The sequence below is a fragment of the Tamandua tetradactyla genome, chromosome 5 (genome assembly GCF_023851605.1).
Source record: "Tamandua tetradactyla isolate mTamTet1 chromosome 5, mTamTet1.pri, whole genome shotgun sequence".
Taxonomy (NCBI): Eukaryota; Metazoa; Chordata; class Mammalia; order Pilosa; family Myrmecophagidae; genus Tamandua; species Tamandua tetradactyla.
This window is the reverse complement of record NC_135331.1, coordinates 166,830,402-166,855,967: the sequence shown is the minus strand read 5'-3', so window position 1 is coordinate 166,855,967 and position 25,566 is coordinate 166,830,402. Positions and strand designations below refer to the sequence as shown.

Genomic DNA, 25,566 nt, shown 5'->3' with positions numbered 1-25,566 from the left:
ACTAAAAGAATGAAATACCTAGGAATAAATTTAACTAAAGAGACAAAAAACCTATATAAAGAAAACTACAAAAAACTGCTGAAAGAAATCACAGAAGACCTAAATAGATGGAAGGGCATACCGTGTTCATGGATTGGAAGACTAAATATAGTTAAGATGTCAATCCTACCTAAATTGATTTACAGATTCAATGCAATAGCAATCAAAATCCCAACAACTTCTTTTTCAGAAATAGAAAAACCAATAAGCAAATTTATCTGGAAGGGCAGGGTGCCCCGAATTGCTAAAAACATCTTGAGGAAAAAAAACGAAGCTGGAGGTCTTGCACTGCCTGACTTTAAGGCATATTATGAAGCCACAGTAGTCAAAACAGCATGGTATTGGCATAAAGATAGATATATCGACCAATGGAATCGAATAGAGTGCTCAGATATAGACCCTCTCATCTATGGACATTTGATCTTTGATAAGGCAGTCAAGCCAACTCACCTGGGACAGAACAGTCTCTTCAATAAACGGTGCCTAGAGAACTGGATATCCATATGCAAAAGAATGAAAGAAGACCCATCTCTCACACCCTATACAAAAGTTAACTCAAAATGGATGAAAGATCTAAACATTAGGTCTAAGACCATAAAACAGTTAGAGGAAAATGTAGGGAGATATCTTATGAATCTTACAATTGGAGGTGGTTTTATGGACCTTAAACCTAAAGCAAGAGCACTGAAGAAGGAAATAAATAAATGGGAACTCCTCAAAATTAAACACTTTTGTGCATCAAAGAACTTCACCAAGAAAGTAGAAAGACAGCCTACACAATGGGAGACAATATTTGGAAACGACATATCAGATAAAGGTCTAGTATCCAGAATTTATAAAGAGATTGTTCAACTCAACAACAAAAAGACAGCCAACCCAATTACAAAGTGGGAAAAAGACTTGAACAGACACCTCTCAGAAGAGGAAATACAAATGGCCAAAAGGCACATGAAGAAATGCTCAATGTCCCTGGCCATTAGAGAAATGCAAATCAAAACCACAATGAGATATCATCTCACACCCACCAGAATGGCTATTATCAACAAAACAGAAAATGACAAGTGCTGGAGAGGATGCGGTGAAAGAGGCACACTTATCCACTGTTGGTGGGAATGTCAAAGGGTGCAACCACTCTGGAAGGCAGTTTGGCGGTTCCTCAAAAAGCTGAATATAGAATTGCCATACGACCCAGCAATACCATTGCTGGGAATCTACTCAAAGGAATTAAGGGCAAAAACTCAAACGGACATTTGCACACCAATGTTTATAGCAGCGTTATTTACAATTGCAAAGAAATGGAAACAGCCAAAATGTCCATCAACAGACGAGTGGCTAAACAAACTGTGGTATATACATACGATGGAATATTATGCAGCTTTAGGACAGGATAAACTTATGAAGCATGTAATAACATGGATGGACCTAGAGAACATTATGCTGAGTGAGTCTAGCCAAAAACTAAAAGACAAATACTGTATGGTCCCAATGATGTGAATCGACATTCGAGAATAAACTTGGAATATGTCATTGGTACCAGAGTCCAGCAGGAGTTAGAAACAGGGTAAGATAATGGGTAATTGGAGCTGATGGGATACAGACTGTGCAACAGGACTAGATACAAAAACTCAAAAATGGACAGCACAATAATACCTAATTGTAAAGTAATCATGTTAAAACACTGAATGAAGCTGCATCCGAGCTATAGGTTTTTGTTTTGTTTTGTTTTGTTTTGTGTTTACTATTATTACTTTTATATTTTTCTCTGTATTAACATTCTATATCTTTAAAAAAAAAAAACTGGAACGTCATTGGCCTTCTTGAACCAAGGTATCTTTCTCTGGATGCCTGTGATTGGACATTTCTATAGACTTGTTTTAATTGGAACATTTTCTCCGCCTTAGAAGTGTAAACTAGCAACTTATTAAATTCCCCTTTTAAAAAGCCTCTCCATTCCTGGTATATTCCATTCCAGCAGCTAGCAAACTAGAACACCATTGGTTATTAAAGAGTGTGTTGTTTAAACTTCCACATATTTGTAAATTTTCCAGTTTTCCTCTATCTTGATTTCTAGCTTCATCGCGTTGTGGTCAGTGAGGTTACTTCTTATTATTTCAGTATTTTAAAGTTATTTAGACTTTTCTTGTGCCCTAACATATGGTCCATCCTAAAGAATGATTCAAATGCACTTGAAAAGAATGTATATTCTGCCAGTGTTAGCTGAAGTGTTCTATAAATGTCAGTTAGATCTAGTTGGTTTATAGTGCTGTTCAGTCCTCTATTTCCTTATTGGTCTTCTGGTTATATGTTCTATCCAGTGTTTAAAGTGATGTATTAAAAATCTACTACTACTGTAAAACTTTCTACTTCTCCCAATATGTTTGATTCATACAGTTTGATGCTCAACTTAGATGCATATGTTTCTGTTAAATCTTCTGTTGAACTGACTCTCTTATTGATAAATAATTCCCTTCTTTGTCTCCTGTTAACAGTTTTTTTTACTTAAAAATCTATTTTATCTGATTTAATAAAAGCTACCCCTGTTCTCTTTTGATTACTATGTTCATGAAATATTTTTTCCATCCTTTCACTTTCAACGTATTTGTTGATCTATCTATAAACCTAAAATAGGTCTCTGTAAACAGCATATAGTTGGGTCAAGAATCCATTCTGCCAACCTCTACCTTTTGATGGGAGAGTTTAATCCATTCACATATAGCAAAATTACTGATATGGCAAGATTTACTTCAGTCATTTTGCTCATTATGTTTTGTAAGTCTCATATATTTTGGTCCCTCCTTTCTTCCACTACTGCCTTCCTTTTTATTTAGGTGATCTTTTATTAAAATGAGCCATTTTGAATCCCTTATTCCTTTCTTTTTGTGTAGATCTTCTAAATATTTTCTTTATGGTTACCATGGGAATTACATTTAGCAAAAAAAATTGTTACAGTTTAGTTTGTGTTGATTCCAACTTTACATCAATAGCCTACACATACACAGTACCTATCTTCCTCCATTCCTCCCTTTCATGCTGTTCATGCCCTGTAAACTACATCTTTATGCACTGTGTGCCCAGTAACAAAGATTGGTTCATGCTTTTTATGCATTTGGATTCTCAGATTTATAAGAAAAAAAACAGCATTATAAATGAAAAATGAAATAATATTGGCATGCATATTTACCCATATTGTTACTTACACTGCAGATCTTTATTTTTTTTTCATCAAGCAATATGATATTGTCTAGTGTCCTTCTCTTTCAGCATGGATGATTCCCTTTAGCATTTCCTATAGCACAGTTTCAGTGGTAATGAACCCCCTCAGGTTTTGTTTCACTGGAAATGTCTTAATTTTGCCCTCATTTTTGAAGGACAACCTTGCTGGATATATTATTCTTAGGTACCAGGTTTGATTGGTTGTTTTTTTTCTCCAGCACTTTAAATAGGTCTTCCCACTGCCTTCAGGCCTTCATGATTTCTATTGAAAAGGTGGATGATAATCTTATTAAGGATCCCTTACATATGAAATATCACTTCTCTCTTGTTGTTTTGAAGATTCTGTCATTGTCCTGCACATTGGACAGTTTGATCATAATGTGCCTCAGTGTAGATCTATTTGAATTCATCCTACTTAACATTTGACGAGCATCTTGGATTGTATATTCATATCTTTCATAAGATGTTGTAAGTTTTTTGCCATTATTTCTCCAAAAATGTATTCTGGCCCTTTACCTTTCTGTTTTCCTTCTGGGAGTCCTGTGATGCATATATTGGCATGCCTGATGGTGTCCAGCAGGTTCCTCTGACTCTGTTCAAAACTTTTTTCTCCTTCTGCTCCTCAACCTGGGCAATTTCAACTGTTTTGAAATTGAGTTCCCTGATCCTTTCTTCTGCTCCTCCAATCAGTTACTGAACACCTCTATTGAATTTTTTCAGTTCAGTTATTGTACTTTTGAAGAGTTCCATTTGGTCCTTTTTTCATAATTTCTATCTCATTATTGAAATTATTATTTTGTTGATAAATTGTTTCCTGATTTCCTTTAGGTCTTTGTCGATGTTCTCCTTTAGTTCATTGATCCTACCTATGTCAGTTGTCCTAAGACCTTTGATTAGTAGTTCCAGAAACTGCCAGTCCTCCAGAATATTTTCTAATGAATTCTTTTTTTCCTGTGGCTGGGCCATACTTTATTGTCTTCTTGTATGTTTTGCAATTTTTTTGTTGAGAATGGACATTCTGAGTATTGTTTTGTGGCCATTCAGAAATCTAGTTCTCCCACTCTTCAGTCTACCAGAGTAAGAACCAGAAGGGAATAATAAAGGAAAGTAAGGTAAAAAGAGAGTGTGGAAAAAAAGAAAAGAAGTACAAACCTACAAAAACAACCGGGGGTGAGAGTGGGGAATATGCACTGGCTCTCTGTGTCCCTGGAGGTGACAGTGTAAGACCAGAAGACACTGCTTCTGAGAGAAATTGAAACTAGTATCTTCACTGAGCTCTCAAGGATTCACCAGACTGAACCCCCAGAATAAGAAGGAAGACACCCAACTATTGAAAAAGTGCGCTAGGACTTTAAGTCCTGGTAGATAATGGTATGAGGCCAGACGCTGCTACTGTAGAGGAGTCCTGAAACTAAGGTGAGAGTCTATGCTGTGCCCTGTGGTATCTGCCAGACCAGGAAATGCCCACAAACAGAGGGAGACAAAAAAAATTTCTTCTAGCCCTCAAGCCAAGTATATACAGGACTTGAACAACACCATCAGCCAACTTGATTAAATGACATTTAACAACATTCCATACAACAACAGCAGAAGATGCATTCCTCTCAAGTGCATGTTGAATATTCTCTAAGAAAGATCATATTCTGGGCCTTCAAACAAGTCTCAATGAATAAAGGGATTTAAATAAACCAAAGCAGGTTCTCTGGCCATAATGAATTAAATTTAGGAATAATTTAATTTTAAATTAAAGAGACATGTCTAGAAAAATCACCAAATGTTTAACACACTTCTAAATAATCCATGGGTGACAGAAGAAATCACAAGGTAAAACATGACATACCAAAGTGTGTAAGATGCAGCTAAAGCAGTGCCTAAGAAATAAAGTTATATATTAGAAGATCAGGAAGATCTAAAATTAAGGATCTAAGCTTCTATCTTAAGAAGTTAGAAAATTATATTCAAAGTTAGCAGAAGGTGAGAAATAATAAACTGCTGAAATTAGTGAAACAGAAAACAGATAGCAAAAGAGAAAATCAATGAAAACAAAAGCTATTTCTTTGAAAAGGTGAATAAATGCAAAAAAAAAACTTCAGCCAGCATGATCAAAAAATAAAAATTATTGAAAATTTCACACACATACAAAGATAGACCACAATTAGAATGAAAATAAATTTAGAAAAATGTGCTTTTGCAATGAGTGATAACTAGAAAATACCATTTATGCAAGAAAATGGTATGGACTGACCTTATGTCAGCCGAAGGGACACTACCTATAAAAATCCAGTGTAGATGCTGCTTCAGTGAGTGTCAGGTAAGAGGCAGGTTGACATTCTGCCACTCTGACTCCTGGCTCCAATGCTCCTGCTATGCTGCAAGATTTGCTGCTGTTCTCACCAGTATCACTGTGACCAGACCAACAGTCCAGCCATTGGCTTTGGGACCTTCATTGTTGGTCATGCCAGATATGGCTCCCAAGACCTCTCATTAAAGGTACTGCCTATTCTCTTCTGGCCCTCAAGCCAATGGACTTTGGAGACTCTGGTATTCTCCACCTTCAAATATGTTACTTCTTTGACCTGGTTATTGCACACTGATTGCACTGACAGCTTGTTTGATTAAGCAAGAAAATAAATTGCATTGAGCATTCAAATTAGAGTCATGTTGAATTTGTTTTTAAATGCTGAATTTACTTTCAATTTTGATCTCCTTTCAAGTTTGTTACAACTGCATTTACACATCTTTTGAGTAGATAAAGCTTATTTGTTATTTTATGTAGATAAAAATCTTATTTGTTCTTTTATGTCATAATATGCAGAAGGAATACAATTTAACTTGTAAACGTCAAAAATGCTCCAAACATCTTCCTTTCCCCCAAACTGAAGGATTGGCCAAATCAACAGCCTGAACTCCAAGAAAGTACATGGTTCCTCTAATTGCCAGAGTCAGAAATTCTGTCCAATGCCCTCTGAAATTAGACTTCCAGAATGCCTAGTACCTGGTCCTTGCTGAAGGATGGGGAAATAACTTTTGATTTCACACTGACTGACAGTAAACATGCAGACATATGCTATGGTTTGCACCTGGTAAGAAGGCAGGCACATAACCAGAGTCTCAAAAACAGGACTTATTAGAAAAACCTCCCCACCCACCCAGGAATGACAAAGATAACTTGATGTGAGCCTCATCCTTATCAGGTGGTTTATTTTGCAGTTAAGGGGCTCTTGAGGGCCAGAGAAACAAACTTCAACTGGGAAAATGCTGTTGTCTCCATATGGATACATTTCTGTATCCTTTGCTGTTAAGAAATTTTATATTCTTTAACTGTATCTGTGGTGCTTTTTTTCATCAGTATTATCTCTACACCTTGAGTAGGGCATGAGATTTTGTTGGTTTGTCCAGAGTGATGCCCTGATAAATCCCAGAGTGATTTGAACTGTGAATAAAAAAGCATTTGCAAATCCCCTTGGGGGAATGGTGAGAAAGGGGGAAAATTCAACTTCCCCAAGTAGAGAATTCTTGATATTCTCACAAGCAGTGGGGAAAACCAAAGCAATAGGCTGAGCCCCCAATCTTGGGGTTTGTTCATATGAAAGTTAACCCCGCAAAGGATAGGCTAAGCCTACCTAAAATAAGGCCTAAGAGTCACCCCCAAGAGAACCTCTTTTGTTGCTCAGATGTGGCCTCTCTCTCCAGCCAACATGACAAGCAAACTCACTGCCTCTCTACGTGGGACATGACTCCCAGGGGTGTGGACCTTCCTGGCAATGTGGGACAGAAATCCTAGAATGAGCTGGAACTCAGCATCAAGGGATTGAGAAAACCTTCTCGACCAAAAGGGGGAAGAGAGAAATGAGACAAAATAAAGTGTCAATGGCTGAGGGATTCCAAACAGAGTCGAGCGGTTATCCTGGAGGTTATTATTATGCCTTAAATAGATATCACCTGTTTAGTTATGGTGTAATGGAGAGGCTGGAGGGAATAGCCTGAAAACGTAGAGCTGTATTCCAGTAGCCATGTTTCTTGAAGATGATTGTATAATGATATAGCTTTCGCAATGTGACTGTGTGATTATGAAAACCTTGTGTCTGATGCTCCTTTTATCTACCTTATCAACAGACAAGTAAAACATATGGATTAAAAATAAATAAATAAGGCAGGCCATGGTGGTTCAGCAGGCAGAGTTCTTGCCTGCCATGCCAGAGACCTGGGTTCAACTCCCAGTGCCTGACCATGCAAAAATAAATTAAATAAATAAATAAATGGGAAACAATTGTTAAAATAAATTTAGTAGACTGAAATGCTAGTGATCAATGAAAGGGAGAGGTTAAGGGGTATGGTATGTATGAATTTTTTCTGCTTTCTTTTTATTTCTTTTTCTGAATTGATGCTAATGTTCTAAGAAATGATCATGATGATGAATATACAACTATGTGATGATAGTGTGAGTTATTGATTATAAAACAAGAATGGAAGGATCATATGGTAAGGATGTTTGTGTTTGTATGTGGTTATGTTTCATAAAAAATTTTTAAAAAAATCATCTCTGCTCCATTGTGACACCATGCAAAATAATGTCAGAAGCAGGAATAATATGAATGTAGTAGACTCATATAGCTAAATGAGACAATCTAGGGAACTGAGGGGAAAGCAGTATAGCCGGCCCAACTTTGTTGCAGATAATGAGAGATTAATCACGTCAGTGGGGTACACACAATGCCTACTACCTAGACTTTGGGCAGCCTAGTAAAGATTTTGAAAAACTATACTCTAAAAGGAAGGGGGTGGGTGGCTAGACAATCATTTTCAGATTGCTTCTTTCTCAGGTGTTTCAGACATTCTTCAGAGGGAACTGAAAAAGGAAATGACTGGTCTGTCAGACTGTGCTGGTTTGAAATGATGTGTGTACCCTAGAAAAGCTATGTTTTAATCCTAATCCCATTTTGTAAAGGCAGCCGTTTCTTCTAATCTCTATTCAATACTGTATGCTTGAAACTGTAACTAAATCATCTTCCTTGGAAGTACGATTTAATCAAGAGTGGTTGTTAAGCTGGATTAGTTGACAACATATCTCCGCCCATTTGGGTGGATCTTGATTAGTTTCTGAAGTCCTATAAATGAGGAAACATTTTAGAGACTGAAAGAGATTCTGAGAGAGCAGAGAAGAATGACATAGCCACAAGAAGCGGAGTCCAAAGCCAGCAACCTTTGGAGATAAAGAAGGAAAATGCCTCCCGGGGAGCTTCATGTAACAGGAAGCCAGGAGAAGAAGCTAGCAGATGACGCTGCGCTCCCCATGTTCCCTTCCAGATGAGAAAGGAACCCTGTCCATGTTCACCATGTGCCTTTCCAGATGAAAGAGAAACTCTGACTGTGTTTGCCTTGTGCCCTTCCACTTGACAGAGAATCTATGAACTTCATCGGCCTTCTTGAACCAAGGTATATATCCCTGGATGCCTTAGATTGGACATTTCTATAGACTTGTTTTAACTGGGACATTTTCTTGGCCTTAGAACTGTAAACTAGCAACTTATTAAATTGCCCTTTTTAAAAGTCATTCCGTTTCTGGTATATTACATTTTGGCAGCTAGCAAACTAGAACACAGACTAACTGGTAAGGAAAACAGACCGAGACTGATACTGAAACTGAAGATTTCAACGTCTGCAACAGAAACACCTGGAATGGGAACAATGGAGAGTGGGAAGAAGGTCCCAAGATGTCCTGGGGACATCCCACTAAGTGGGAAGCTAGCAACTTTGCAGAAAGAAGATAAATTGCTGCCAAAGTTTTAGGTAAGGGAAAATGTATAAAATTAAGGTAAGAAATATGCTTGATATTCATTTATATGTTTCTCCCAGGTAGAGGATAAAAGGTATGTACGGGAAATAGCACAGGTAAGAAATAAGTTTTTTGTTTTGTTTTGTTTTTCCATGGGCAGGCACCGGGAACCGAACCTGGGTCCTCTGGCATGGCAGGCAAGCATTCTTGCCTGCTGAGCCACTGTGGCCCGCCCAAGAAATAAATTTTTAATTGCAGGGAAATGTGTTTCAACATATATGAGCACCAGTCTTTGTTTTCACAGAACTTTCTTCTAAAACAGAGTTACTGTAACCTTGAAACTCTGGTGTTCTGTGCCAGCTAACTGTTTTGTTTTGTTTCAGTGGTGTCCTAGGATATAGATTCTGAAAAATCATTTTCTATCTGGAATAGTTGTTCCCAAGTGGAAAATTAAGAACACTTGAGACATGAAACTTCCTCTGGTAAAAGTATTTAAGAATAAACTTTTTGAAATCTGTAATCAGTTCAAAAGATGGATGAATGTATACTGTGAATATCTGGACTGTCTGAGAAGTTTTAATTTACATTTCTTATAATTTTCTAGATGATCCATGGTCCCCATATACGTGAAATTGAAATGGCCTTAAGACAATTTAATTGAAGTATTAAATAACCGAACAATGTGCTGCAGATGTAATTTTGCAGAAGTGGTGGACAACTTCAGGGAACAGGAGCTAAGTGAAATAAAGGAAGAAAGACTTCTTAAGGCTAAAAGTCTGATTAATACCCTCTGTTGGGAGAGACAATGCTCCCCAGTTCTCTCCTGGTGCTCCTACACATCTTGCTGAGTATGCCAAGAATGCAAGACCCTGGCTTTCTCTGAAGTTTGTGTTTGCAGCAAGCAACTTTGAGGGCAATGTCTTTCTCAAGACAAAAAGAAGGCTTGCTTACTTCTGGTTATAAAATGGCAGATGCCCAGCTTATGCTTCTTTTCCTGTGATACATAAAACCTGTGAGGGCATCCATCGGGTCCCTCTGAGCATCCACATGGGCTCTCTGCATGTGACTTAGCAGGACTTGGGGACAAGGAGGGAACAGACCCAAACATGGTGATGTTTACACTGTAGCTGTGCTGAGAGTAACAAAATTCTTTGTCTGACCCAAGTCTCTAATGTCCTCTGACAGTATCCATGAAACAATAAACAGGCTAACCCATTAGCTTGTAAGTAGGGTAAAATCAAATGCCAGAACCCTTTGATTTGATTTAAAATCTTCACTTGAGGCCATGGCTTCTAAAGTGGGGGATCAGATGTTTGTGTGGGGATATGATGTTTGAATAGGCAAACCCTACCACCACCACCACCAGTTCTTTCAACAGACCTAGCATTAAAAAGAATCTTACTACACAGCTCCTGAATGGAAAGAAAAAAAGGGACAGAAAGTGAGGGGTGAGGTGAAGGTGACCTGACCTCTTCCTTCCAGGAAAACAGTAGCTCTTCACAGAAGTGACATCAAAATGGCTTGAAGAAGCGACCCTTGGAGCCCTGAGTAAGGGTGTTTTCTGCCTGAGTATGGATGCTCACTGCATATGTAAAGTGATAGCTTCTGGTATTACTGGTACCCAAGCAACGTGCGAATCAGAAGCAATTAAATTCCTCTGGAATGCATGCGGTGGGACCACTCTTGACACCAAGGAGTTCAAAATAAATCACTAGTCCAAGACCATACCCAGATACAAACAGGAAGCCCAATGCTTGGTCAACTTGTTCAGATTTTGGCAAATTATATTCCACACTTGGGGGTCTTACTGAGCCATACATACCCACAAAATCACCAGGAAGAAATTGACTTTATGTAAACCTCTGAGGTGATCATGCAGTTAACCACAGAATGAAAAACTGGACAACCACTGGGTGTTTTAGCCTACAAAAAAGTTTGAATATTTGCACTTAAATTCCCTGTGGTTTATATCTTGCTAAATTTAAATTTTTTTGGGTGAATTAGTTCCTGTGGAAACCAAACAATATTATAAACAATAGACATTGTTTCAGGTCAAATTTGTTAATAGTTTTTAAAGTCTCTAGTAAATCTTGGTATTAATTTGATTATGTTTTCTGGCATTCTTAATTGGATTTTGGAAAGTTAGACTAATAAAATATTGAGATAATGAATATTTCAATTCATTTAAAGGCCATATATGGGATTCTGTTTATATGAAATCCTGATATAGTGCTTGATGCTCTAGAGAGAAGCTAGAATTTTGTTTTTCTTTTCAAATAGTTGGTGCTCCAGTGAAACCAACAAGGGTTGGTAAACTGATCTTACATATTCAGGAAACAATTCCAGATGTTGGCATAAGGGTAAAAGGAGAAAAAATAAAATAAATAGTAGAGGCTACAAACCAAACACACGCTTTAATAAGACAATATATAGCATGGTACATTAAGATGTGTTTCAGGAGGAAAATTAGATGAATACGATTTCTTAGAGCAAATAAGAAACTTAGTTAAACTGGCTATACTAACATGCCCTTAGGACATCTTTTTTTTTTTTAATTGGACTCAGTCATGAAAGAAGTTCTATCCCAGTTGTACTAGTTTGAAAGTGCTGTGTGCCCCACAAAAGTCACGTCCTTTAATCCTGATTCAATACTGTAAGGTAAAAACCTTTGATTAGATCGTTTCCATGGAGACGGACCCACTCAACTTTGGGTGACCTTTTGATTAGACTACTTCCAAGGAGATGAGGCATACCTAACTTTGGGTGTGACCTTGATTAGATGGAGATGTAACTCCACCCATTCAAGATGGCTCTTGATTAGTCTCCTGGAGGAAACATCTCAGAGCCAGCAGAGACACAGACACCTGGGGATGCTCGGAGTGCCTGCAGAGAGAGCAGATACCTAGACACAGAAAGTTTGGAGATGCTTTCTTATGGGATGCTAAGTAAGACAGAACCTGAGTTATGTCCCAGAGGAGCTAAGTGAAGACCCACAGACACTGAGAGAGGAAACCACTGACATCAGAAGCTTCTATGGAACTGGAAACAAGGACCAGCAGACACCAGTCACATGCCTTCCCATGTGACAGACATTGGCCTTTCTTGAGTCAAGATATCTGTTCCTGGATGCCTTAGTTTGGACATTTTTGTGGCCTTAGAACTACAAACTTGTAACTTAATATATCCCATTTATAAAAGCCATTCCATTTCTGGTATATTGCACCCTGACAGTATTAACAAAGTAAAACACCAGTGCTCATGTGAAATAATATAATGTACATCTCTAAAACCCCATCTTGGTATCTAATATTGTTCTCCCACCTCAAAATGACTTTAATTCCTAATTTTCCTCAGGGATACACATCGGCCTTAGCCTCTGACTGAGGCATGCCGCAAGGCTCTCTATTCTTGATTATCAGTCTACGACCAACCACTATCAACACATTAAGTCCAAGAACCAAAAAACCTATCTTCCTTGAGGATTAAATTAATTTATATATTTTAAAGAAACGGTCCTAGAGTTTCATGGTATCTTTGTAGATTCTAGTCTCCTGGTCTCTGGAACATTGTCTGATTCTGTTTCCCCCCAGTATATACTTAAAGTTCAAAGCGGAATTTCACTGTGATAGAAATGTATTATTTTATCAAGAAGAGGAAGGGCCAACCCAGGGTAGGTCAGAGAGAGGAAATGGCCATTCTCCAAGCAAAGGCAGCTTTTTCATCCCCTGTAAATGTCACCCAGACTTCTCTAGTACTATGAAACAAATTTCATGATTTAGAACCAGACTATGATCTTTCTTTAAGGTACATCCCAGTAGGAAAATGTTTTCATTCCCCCACATAAAGATACTCTTAAAAGGAAAACTGAGGGTACAAACAATGGATTACCTCTTTTGCAAAAGAATAAGGAGAATAAACATAAATTAATTTATAAATACTGTATATCTGGAAGATCAAGAAACAAAAAGCAAAGAATCAGGGAAAGACTTCGAGTATCAGAAAAAATAAACAAACTGGAAAACACAGACATAAAAAAAACTGGAGGGGGAAAGCCCAAGTTAAAGCAAGAAAAAAAGTGTTATAAGAATTTGTTAAAATTATAAAGTACTTTAAAGACAAGGCACTTAAGGGCAGATGAAGAACCTCCTATAATAATCATCAGAATCTGAATAATAAACTGAAATCGTCCCCTTGGTATACTGTAAAGTATGCGATTTTAATTACATGATTTTTCCAGCTAATTTCTGCTTCAAAAACAGTAAAGTACTTCTGCTTACAAGGTGGCAGAGACAAGAACTTTACTGAACCTCTCATATGAATGTTGTCATCAAAATTTAAATTACCAGCAACATGCCTTTTAGTTAAACCATAATTAATCCTTAGACCTACTTATAAAGCACCCAGTATGTGCCAAACACCACCAGCATATACCAAACGACAGTTTTCATTTGTAAAGTACTTTTTTCCTTTTCAGATTCTAACAAATGCCACTTTAAGCCAAACCAAATTTATCATCATTAACTGCCCATGTTGAATTCATCAAGTATTATTGATTGCTTCTACCCAGGAAGAGACTTAGCTTTTAAAAGACAAAATGTATCCAGCTGTATTTGTGTATTATATCTTTTATATCAGTTATATAGGGAAGTCAAGCAACAACGGTAAACACAAAGACTGACTGACAAAACGAGACAACAATTCTGGGGGAAGAGAAATGGCACACTTATCAGAAGCTGTCTGCAAATAATTACTTCAGCACAATAAAGATAGTCTTTTAATAGGAGAGTCTCTTATAAGGAGATACTCATTACTTTCTAACCATCTGTCATCACTCCTTCCTCCCCCCCAAACTAATTAGGGTTTCATCCAATGACACATTATAAGTGATGCAATGTGGATGGCAAAAAAACACAGTTGAAAGAAATCAACATTGTAACATTTTACAGTTTAAAAATCCCAGCTTCAGAATTAGGCTTTCACCTTCTAATAATTACCTGATTTATTTTTCACATCTTTTCTTGATTAATTATTAGATATTAATGTACAAAAATTTTTAAAATGAAAACTTACAGGTAGTAGAGTTTTCCTGCCGCAGGAAGTACCCTTTTCCGGTAATCTATCCCAGAGTCTAGTTGTACTGTATTACAGTATTCCTATAATCCAAACACATAAAATCTTTTTAAACAAGTGGTAGCTCAGAATTATAATCCCTCTGCTATTCTATTCTTTCCTTTAATTTTTGAAAATTTCCCTCAATTGAATAGTATATTGAGATTAGGACAAAACAATAGAACTCATATGCAATTTATAAAATTGAAGTTGCAATATTAAGCATATATTAAGCCAATAAAATATCAGTTAAAAAATTAAGATTTGGATCTTGACTTCCTAAAACTCTGCCAAACCAGTCTACCAGTGCTGTTAAATTCCCCAAAATAATTGCCTTTGGTGGTTTTTTTCTTTCTCTCTCTTTCTTTCTCTTTTCTCTCTCTCTCTCTCTCTCTCTCTCTCTCTCTCCTTCCCTCATTCCCTCCTTCACTCCCTCCCTCTCTTTCTCTCTTTATTTTCTTTCTTTTTTGAAAAAAAGCCCCATTTCCATTACCCTGGAGAGAAGGTAGAGGCCGTCAGGCTGTGGGGACTATCATGGGTCTTAGGCATCACATGGGGGAGAGACAGTCTAAGAGAGCTGGGTCACTTTGAACCAAATGATCATGTGAAAATGATGCTGTAGGTGTACCTGCCCTTCACTTCTAAATGACTGCTGCTGCCCTGTGCAGCTGCCAATGTCCTTCACAGTCTTTTCCTGCTGTTGAAAAGGTTGAAGGTACACTTACGTTCAACCTGAGTGGTCCTGCACCACTGATGTCCTTCTCTTCTCTCAATTACTCTGTCCTTTCCATTACCCCAGGGTGCATATGTACATGCATACACACACACACTCCCCGAAACTCTTATTGCAGAAACAAATGAAATTTTGCTGTACCTATCTTGGTCAGTTGGATTTGTTGGTGTGTATGTGTGTGTACAATTCCAGGAGAATGACGGTGAGCAAGGTTTTCAGGACAATTCAAGAAACATTTGCAGACTAACCCTTTTTGTTCACATTAAAAATGAAAATTGCTTTATTAAAATTCATGAGGCAAAATTATATTTTAATGATCTTATCAATGAAAAACTGCATTTTCCAAACCTTTTGGGCCTAGGTAATCGTGGCAGATTGTATTTTCCAAATATGGCTGCAATAACATCTCCGTCCCAACATGTTCTTCTTGTAATGTGACTTTGACATTACAACCACCAAGAAGTGGGGTCTATGCCCCATATCCCCCATCCCTGCCCTTAAATCATGCTGACTATGGTGGAAATGATTCTGTGAAATATTCTGTGTGACATTCAAATGAGTTGCTAACTTGTTGGCTGGAAAACTTGTTCTGGAACCTGGAACTGCATCCAGCTGCCTGGAGGCCACCATGCTGTTACAAAGCCTGAAGTAGCCCTTGCAGAAAGAACCCGGATAGGCCCTGAGACCACATGGAGATGAGGGAATCAAACCAGTCCCCAGCTGCCCCAGCTCAAGCTGCTACCTTCCTGAGAGAGCCAGAACTGCCAGCTGAGCCCTTCTCAAATTCCTGACCCACAGAAACCAGGAGAGACAATAAGACAATGTTGTTTTAATTTTCTACATTTTAAAGTGATTTGTTATGTAGCAACAGACAATTAGAACAGTTCTATCTGGCCATACTTGAAAAGTAGCACCATTTGTTCTTGAAATTGCATCATGGGCTGTGCTACTATGCAAGGGCTGAGGGCTCTTTATCATTTGCACTAGAGGGAACAGATTGTACGTGGGGAGAAGGGGCACAGCAGTCACAAGAAAACATCCCCGTCCTCCCATGCTGCAGCTGCTAAGGGCCCAAGGCAGTCAAAGAGGGTGACTAATTAACCCAATTTCCTGGGTTGAGGGATTTCCCTGGATGCAGAATGTTTAGGACAAACATCAAGTCCCAAGCAAGGTGGGATGATGGGTCACTGTTACGGTTGAATTGTGTCTCCTCCAAAGGATATGTTCAAGTCTTAACTCCCAGTACCCTGGAATGTGACCTTATTTGGAAACGGTCACTGCAGATGGAATTAGTTAAGATGAGTTCACAGTGGAATAGGGCGTCCACTAAACCAATATGGCATCATTCCAAGTCAAACCCATTCCCCAGGCTAGGCATTATAGGTCTAAGGACCTGGGCCCTGCAAGCCATCCCACCAGAAAGGAATACAGCAATGCCCAAATACATGAATATCACATCCCCTTGCCTCAGATGATTTGATGATTTAAAAAAAATTAGTCATACATCTCTTTTCTCCTCTTAACTTTAAAGTAGTAAACCTGGGAAAAGAAAGTCTTCCTCTCCATTTTCCCTGAGGTTTGGTTTGCTTATGCTGCCAGAATGCAATATTCCAGAAATGGAATGGCTTTTATAAAGGTGATTTATTAAGTTACAAGTTACAATTCTAAGACCATGAAAATGTCCAAATTAAGGCACCAACAAGAGGACACGTTCTCTCAAGAAAGGCTGATTCTGTCCAGGGTTTCTCTATTACATGGGAAGGCTCATGATGGCATATGCTGGCTTCTGGGTTTAAATGGCTCTCTCACCTCCTTTTGCACCTCCAGAAGTCTGTGTATTGGTTTCATCTCCCTGCTCTCTGTGATGGCTGTGAAATCTCTCTCTCCATAACCTCTATTAAGGACTCCAGTAAACTAATTAAGACTCACCTTGAATGATTGGGGTGACATTTCTGTGGACATAATCTAAAGAAAAGGTCCCACCCACAACTGAGCAGTTCACATCTCTATGGAAAAAACTTAATCAAAAGATCAGATAAAAGAGCATGGCTTTTCTTGGGTACAGTTTCAAACCAGCACACCTACTTTAATTGCAGGGGTTCAGCCACCCAAAGCAAAGAAGGAAGATATTTGTTTAGGCAGTACTTCTTATTCTTTCTTTCTCTCTCTCTCTCTAAGGGAAACAACTTTCTCTCTCTCTTATGGTAAGGGCCAATTATTCATAAGTCAGACGACAAAGCTATACTACAGAGAATAAAATACATGGTGTGGCAAAATATACTTCAAATAAATATATTTCCATAAGCTCCCTATATCTCTTAAACTACAATTTATCCGATAAAACTTAATATTCCTAATTTAGTAAAAAATGTTTCCCCTTTAACTATAAAAAAATAAGGCTAATGGACATTATACAAGCTTTAATTTCTCTTTCTAGGTAACTAACTTCTCTATCATATGAGTAATTAAACCCTACAAAATGACTGCATTTGTACATTTACTAATCACCACCAAGGAAAGTCTAATCAGTAGCAAAAGAACTAAAATGGGGCCCTTAGATATTAATTCTTAATTGTTTGAAAAATACTAATACCCAGTTTATATTTTTAAAGGAAAATAAACCTCAAATTTTCAGATTTTAGTCAACCCAGATTCGTCAAAACACTGTGCAATGGGGTGGAGGAGAGTGAAGGGTTATTTCCAAATTGAGAATGAACCTAGTCAAAAGGACTCTAAGTAATTACCTAATTTCCAAGGATATTTACAAGACCTGTGACCTCTTATCACCAAGCAATTCAAATGCATAAAAATTAATCAGCAACTAAACTAAATTTATTTGGAAAATAGTTTGTATATTTATGTATACAAAGGACAAATACATTTACACAATCCAAAATTGCAATTAGAAAATTTAGGGGAAAAAAGGAGAGAGGTTAACATACTTTTGTAAGCATACTCATGAGTCTTTGATGTGGAAAGAAAAATGTACTTCTAAAAGAACTGCATGACAGCAGTTTACATTTTCCTCAAGATATACTGTATTTTTAGTAATTCTGAATAATACCATTAGAAAAATAGCTATCTCACAAAACAAGTTTATAAAGCTTCTACTGTGACTTTGCCATTCCCAGTTGGAACAAAAGAGTAGCAATAATAAGTATTGTGGGAAAATCCTTTAAAATTACAACATATTAACCTCTTAAGTGAAGATTAAAATAACAAAGATTTTCCTACCTCAAATAATTTTTATTATAAAAGTAATATTGCTTAACTATAGAAAGTTTTGAAAAAGAGAAAAAAAAAACCTAATCACATCTCACTTTTAAAGTCAAAGTGTTATGCCTTATCTAAATGATTACATTAGAAATTTAAAGGATCAAAATTATTGGAGTTTTCCTCAATAATATTTAACTGATTGTTTTTATCAGTAACCTATCAATAAATAAACTATAAAAAGGAAAAAATAGTTGAGGCTTTTTCTAGTTCCAAGAAGAAAATATTTAAATCACTAACATCTATCACTAACATCATTTCACTTAATTCTCTAAAAATGTATCTTCTCTAAAGTAAAAATGCCATCCATGCTCATTGTAAAAAATTCAAATAATGTTAAAGTAATACAAGTAGAAATGAAAGCCTCTATCACCTTCTCAGAAAAAAAAATTGATATATAGTTTAATATCCTTCAAATTTTTTCCATACATATAGACATGATGTTAGATTAATAGATGATCACAGATAAAGCATCACAAACACACTGTTCTAAGCTTAGTTTCTTTTGATTTCTTAATAGTTCTAAATTTAAATACAGGAAAGCTATACTATATACTATATTATTTCATTTACTTAGAATAGAGTCCCATAAGTAAGTGACAATAAGAGATGGAAAGACAGTGAACTGTTCTAGTTTGTTAGCTGCCAGAATGCAATACACCAGAAACGGAATGGATTTTAAAGGGGGAATTTAATAAGTTGCTAGTTTATAGTTCTAAGGCTGAGAAAATGTCCCAATTAAAACAAGTCTACAGAAATGTCCAATCTAAGGCATCCAGGGAAAGATACCTTGGTTCAAGAAGGTCGATGAAGTTCAGGGTTTCTCTCTCATTCTGGAAAGGCACATGGTGAACACAGTCAGGGTTCCTCTCTCAGCTGAAAGGGCGCATGGTGAACACGGCATCATCTGCTAGCTTCTTCTCCTGGCTTCCTGTTTCATGAAGCTCCCCAGGAGGCATTTTCCTTCTTCATCTCCAAAGGTCACTGGCTGGTGGACTCTGTTTCTTGTGGCTGCATCATTCTCTGCTCTCGCAGAATCTCCCTCATTCTCCAAAATGTTTCCTCTTTTATGGAACTTCAGAAACTAACCAAGACCCACCCAAATGGGTGGAGACACATCTCCCCTAATCCAGTTTAACAATCACTCCTGATTAAATCACATCTCCAGGGAGGTGATCTAATTACAGTTTCAAACATACAATACTGAATAGGGATTAGAAGAAAGGGCTGCCTTACAAAATTGATTAGGATTAAAACATGGCTTTTCTAGGGTACATACATCATTTCAGACCAGCACATGAACCAAAAAAAAAAAAAAAAGTGTAGGCTGAGTGGGGAAAGATCTTTAATTTTTTTCTCTTTATTTGAAGCAGCTATACATTCTAAGATAACTGCTATAGATTAATTTAAAGTAGCCATGTGCAAAAACAAACAAACAAAAAACTATGAGCTACTACTTCTAAGTTTAAACAATGACATATAAAAATAGAACACATAAACTTACACTTTTTTAAACCTTTTTAATTTAAGTATAACATTAACACAGAGAAGTAAACAAATCATTTAGTGTCCAGCTCAATCAAGAAATAGAACATTATTCTAGGAGAACTTTATATAGGTAGAATCATACAATATGCATTCTTTTGTGTTAGGTTCTGTTATGTTTAAGTTTCATCCATTTTGCTGTGCATAGTTGTAGTTTACTGATTGTTGTTATCAATATGATCATGTGAATATGCTACAATTCTTTGTTTCATTCAACTGTTGATGGACATTCAACTGTTTCTCATTATTAGCTCTTACAAATACTGCAGCCACAAACAGTCTTGTATGTGATTTTGGTGCATGTCTGCAAATAATTTTGTTGGGTGTATCCCTAGAAGAGAAACCTGCTAGACCATAGGGAATGAGCATGTTCAGCTTAGGTGGATATTGCCAGTTTTCCAAGGTGGTTATACCAATTTATACTTCCACCAGAAGAGCATTCCTAAGTGTTTGTTTCCTGCTGGTATATAGAAATATAATTGATTTTTAAATATTGGCCTTGCATGCAGCAGCTTAGAAACTCACTTATTAATGTAATTTTTTTATAAATTGATTTTCAGGATGATATTAAGTGTTCCATATCTTTCATAAATATGCTGTATTTCTTTTATATCACAAAAATGTACGATTATGGTTTAGCAAGTTCCCCATCAAATTCAGTATTTGGGTCAACCTAACAAACATTATTGAACACCACAGGCCAGACATGGCCTTAGTTCTTGGGGGTATAAGGATGAATAAGATACAGCTTTTGCTCTGTAAAATTCTGTAGAATTCAGACATTTGTCTTAAGTTACCATTCTCTTCTCCACGCAATCATGGATATAATTTTTCAAATTTGATAAATCCTGTGCCCATTGCCAAGCTCCGTGTTTTTAGCATGTTATTTAACATTTCTGGGATGTCAGTTTTCTCCTGAATAAAATAAAGAAATTGAATTATAATCCCTTTCAGCTCTACAATTCTTAACAATACTATTGCTGAACTTTTCTTGTTTGGGGGCTTTTCAGGGTTAAATTCTTCTGGTTGATTGTATTTTGGAGTAGACTCCAGCCACATAGCCCTACCTCAAGCGCCTTTGCTTTCTTGATCATTTCATACCCCAAAGTATAAAACTTCCTTTTTTCCTACTACCCCACTCTTACTTCCCTAGCATCCCCAGTTGTCTCTCAGGTTTAAAATACCTACACCCTTTCAACTTAGTAGGTAAGGTCTGTATCCCTTCTTTTTATCAAGCAGTTTCAGAATTTCTCCTCCCTTCCAAAAAGCAGAAAAAGAAGGCATTTACCAATTGTGAAACACCTATTATGTGTCCAATTATGCTGGACAACTGACTTGCATTTATCTCATATAATCCTCTCAAAAACCACACCAAGGGCAATGTAATAATTATTACCATATTATAGTTGATGAAACCTGGAACCAGGTTTTACCTTTTTAAAAAAATCATAATACTCTACCTTGTTCTATTAATAAGCATAATGAGAAGGCATTTAAAAAAAACAAAACAATTGTGCAAACAATTGTGAGAAGCTGAAATGCACACCTGCTGGTTAGGTGCTCCACAAATCTGACTCTTCCTGTGGCCACAGTTTAAAGGGAAACATAGTAAATTCACAGTTCACAGCGCTCCCAAAAAGGTCACAGAGTTTGTAGGTGGCAGAGTCATGATTTCACCAGGTTGGTCTTGCTCAAAATCCATGGGCTTCCCACCATGGCACACTATTAAACAGCAGCCACAGTATCATTTTTCTCTAACCCTACACAATTTACATGATTAATTATTGCTCCCCAGGAGCTCCTTTCCTATTCCAAATTAATGACTCCTGAACAGTGTAAATATGCTAATTGCTCATTTAGGGATCCACACTATATGATTTCCTTTAAGTATTAAGTCCAAAACTGTGTATGAAATAATAAATGCACTTTATACTAAAGTCTATAGCACAGTGGATTATATTATAATAAGTTTCTACCATATAGGATCTCTTCTATGTATATTTAATACATCTGTTCAACTCATTGTCTACTGTTTTTATGATGTTTACTTGATCATCTAAAGTGATGCTGTCAGTCTTGGAAGGTAAACTCCAAACAGCAGAGCCTGCACCTACTTAACTCACTGCATGACACTGGGTACCCAACAAGCTTGGAAAGCAGGATTTGCATCTGATGGTGCTGATGGTTTCCCCTTTCTCTTAGCTGCAGAAAGAAAAGTACAAACTAATCTCTGAACATGACTCTCTTCTACAAAATTCAAGCTATTCATGTTTTCAAAGATCTCATTAAAAGACTGGCATAAATGGTGAGAGAATTGAGGTATAAATAAATGGGTCCATCTTTAATATCAACATCATCATAACAGCAAACCCTGTTATAGGGGTTACAATGTGTCAGGCACTATTCTAAACTCTTTAGACAGGTTCTTCTCATTTAATCCCCTCAACCACTTATGAGACATTTTTATTGTCCCCATTTTTAAAGATGGATAAGGAAATTAAAACCCAGAAACCCGGAAAGTTTGCCCATTGTCAAAGAGTGCAAAAGTGGCAGAACCAGGATTCAAACCCAAGGATTTTAGATGCAGTGTCCATGTTCTCTACCACTGTGCCATACCACCATCATAGCCCAGGATATGTTCAAGCAACCACAGCCCTTGTGAATTTCCCTATAATGACTGAAGTAGTAGAAACAGATTTGTGTTTCAAGCCTGTAAGTTCTGTTAGAGAAGGATCATATCTGTTTGTTCATCATTATATTCCAACACCTACCACAGTGTCCAGTACATGCAGCCCAGCTCATACTAAATATTCATCTACTGAATGAATCATTAGCACACACACATATATGTAAAGTTTAGGTGCAAATCAAAAAGTCAGGAACTACAGGAAGAAGTCAACTAGTGTAGTTCCTTTACTCAAGCAATTAGCACTAAATAGAGCATTCCCCCAGCTAGGTTTCTGCTACCTCTGAGGTCAGGAACTGAGGAAACAGGAAGATTTCAAAGACTGTACCCTAGATTTCACAGCTCCTCTCTGTCTACTCATCATCAGGCCTCACCACCCACAAGCCTGAGGGCTACATGCTAGAGCATCTACATCAGGGAACATCATTTCTCCTGGGAAGTTGAATCTTACACCCAAAGATGATCAGTATACAAGTTCAAACTCTTCAACTCCTCAACTATCTTACCTTAACACTCTTTTCAAGATACTCTTTCATTTTGGTCTTGAGCTGCGGGGACCTCCCTGGTTCCCACACCTATGGCAATTGTTCTCTTCACTACTCAGCTGAATTTCTTCTCTCAGCTGAGTGAGTGGCTGGAGGACTGAGTCAGTGAATCCTTTCCTCACAGCCCTGGAACTTGCCAACTCTCTCAACTCTGGATACTCAAACTTTCTGCACATTTTCAGAATGGAGCTCTTCACTCTTCTTTCTTCTTCCAGTTTAAAAAAAAAAACAGGTTTAATGATAGTTTCTAAACTCCTTTTTTGGATCTCTAAAATTTTCTTTATTTTTGCAAAAGTGTACATCCCCCTCATTTTACTGCCTCAGCTTCTAGCATCAACAGCTAGTATCTGGGGCCAAGACGGCGGCTTAGCAATGTGCGCGTTTTAGTTCATCCTCCAGAACAACTACTAAATAACCAGAAACAGTACAGAACAGCTCCCGGAGCCACGTCAGTGACCAGACACACAGTGTACCCTAGTCTTGACCAGCTGAACTGGCTGCAAGCCTCCCTAGAACCGTGAGTTCTCCAAGCTGCAGCAGCCGGCGCCCCTCCCCCACAGGCTGCTTCCCAGAGGGGAAAGGAAAGGAAATTTACCAGCAGCAGGGACTGAGCACAATTAAACGCCTATTGTGGAATTAATTAACAAATTCTGACTACTAAAAATAGGCCCCAAGATCAAGTGAACCTGGTCAAGGTGGAGGTCGCTCATTGGGCTAACGGAAAAAGAGGAAAGGGGAGGAAATGGAGGTTTTTGTGGCTGTGTTTCTACAGAGGCTTGGCTGTCTCTGGATTGAGTGGCGGGACTTCTCGGGCTGCAACTGCCCCAGGCACAGGCAGAAACGGACTGCTTTCAGGGCTGTCTCCCACTTGTGCCTTTCCCAGGGGAGGGGTGAAGCCCAACTCAGGTGGAATCCCTCCCTCAAGGAATTCAGACCCCAGGGCTTGGCAATTTGAAGCCATTAAAACCAGCCCACAACCTCTCCTCTGTCTCCACCATGCCCCTAGCAGGGAGAGTCTGCCAAAGTTAAAGGTGCTGCAACATCTTTTGCTGGTGGGACCCGCAGGCAGACAAGCGCCACATACTGGGCAGGATAAGAAAAACAGAGCCCAGAGACTTCACAGGAAAGTCTTTCAACCTGCTGGGTCTCACCCTCAGGGAAAACTGACACAGGTGACTCCTTTCCCCTGATAGGAGGCCAGTTTAGTCCGAGAAAACTTGGCTGGAGTCTATAATACCTATGTAGACCCTCTTAAGGGTGGAGAAGGAAAAGGCACCATACAAGCAGGGCAAGAAACAAGAAAACAAGAACTGAAAAATTCTCCTCTGTTAAACAAAACCTAAGCTAGAGGTCCAGAAAAAGCTGAACTGAAGGTCAAAGAACAGATAGACAACAAATTCATCAAGCAAGAAAACCCTAGGTAAGAGAAGTGAAAGCAATCTCCAGAATAAACTAATTAAGGTAATTAAATGTCTAGATGCCAGCAAAAAATAACAAATCACATCAGGAAAACTGAAGATATGGCCCAGTCAAAGGAACAAACCAATAGTTCAAATGAGATACAGGAGCTGAAACAATTAATTCAGAATATACGAACAGACATGGAAAACCTCATCAAAAACCAAATCAATGAATTGAGGGAGGATATGAAGAAGGCAAGGAATGAACAAAAAAGAAATGGAAAGTCTGAAAAACAAATCACAGAACTTATGGGAATGAAAGGTACAGTAGAAGAGATGAAAAAAACAATGGAAACCTACAATGGTAGATTTCAAGAGACAGAGTTTAGGATTAGTGAACTGGAGGACGGAACATCTGAAATCCGACAAGAAACAGAAACTATAAGGGAAAAAAAAGGAAAAATATGAGCAGGGACTCAGGGAATTGAATGATAATATGAAGCGCACAAATATACATGTTGTGGGTGTCCCAGAAGGAGAAGAAAAGGGAAAAGGAGGAGAAAAACTAATGGAAGAAATTATCACTGAAAATTTCCCAACTCTTATGAAAGACCTAAAATTACATATCCAAGAAGTGCAGTGTACCCCAAAGAGAATAGATCCAAATAGACGTACTCCAAGACACTTACTAGTCAGAATGTCAGAGGTCAAAGAGAAAGAGAGGATCTTGAAAGCAGCAAGAGAAAACAGCTAGTATCTGCACAGCATAGAAGTTCATGAAAACATTAGCAACCTCCAAAGTCTCTCTCAGAAAGTGAGACCTCCAAGCTTCCCTCTCTGGGACAGTTTCCTACTGCACATGTTCAACAAAGAGAAGGACAGTCCAATTTTTGATAGAGTTGAATTCACCCAATCATTTTATGATGACTTCTGAATAAAAGGTAGTTTCTTTTTTTCATCACAGTCTGAGAGAACAGTACCACAAAAAGTATTTTGAAGACAGTCAAGTGAAAAGCCATTGTTCACAAAATGTACTTATAAGAGACGCTATAGCTAGGGAACAGAGCTAGGCTTATGTGTCAACTTGGCCAGATAATTGTGCCCAGTTGTCTGGTAAAGCAAGCACTGGCCTAACCATTACCATGAGTACATTTCATGGACTTAAATCATCAGTAAGCTGATTGCAATCATGGATGATTATATCTACAGTCAACTGAGGAGATTGCCTTCAGCAATGTCCAATTTGT

General features: G+C 37.8%; 1 protein-coding gene and 1 long non-coding RNA gene across 4 annotated transcripts in view; one reads left to right on the top strand and one right to left on the bottom strand.

Moving 5' to 3' along the window:
- Window positions 1–9,789, top strand: part of LOC143685035 (uncharacterized) — a 37,341-nt gene extending 27,552 nt beyond the window's left edge. Inside the window, exons 2-4 of one of the 2 annotated variants that reach the window (XR_013176330.1) lie at window positions 8,560–8,688; window positions 8,837–9,042; window positions 9,633–9,789. This is a non-coding gene — a long non-coding RNA (uncharacterized LOC143685035). The remainder of the gene's footprint in view (window positions 1–8,559; window positions 8,689–8,836; window positions 9,043–9,632) is intronic. The other variant, XR_013176331.1, reaches the window with a different exon arrangement.
- Window positions 1–25,566, bottom strand: part of AFG1L (AFG1 like ATPase) — a 291,317-nt gene that overhangs the window by 91,805 nt on the left and 173,946 nt on the right. For both annotated transcript variants that reach the window (XM_077162567.1, XM_077162568.1), the window contains exon 8: window positions 14,099–14,181. In XM_077162567.1, the coding sequence (XP_077018682.1) occupies window positions 14,099–14,181 (83 nt within the window). The remainder of the gene's footprint in view (window positions 1–14,098; window positions 14,182–25,566) is intronic.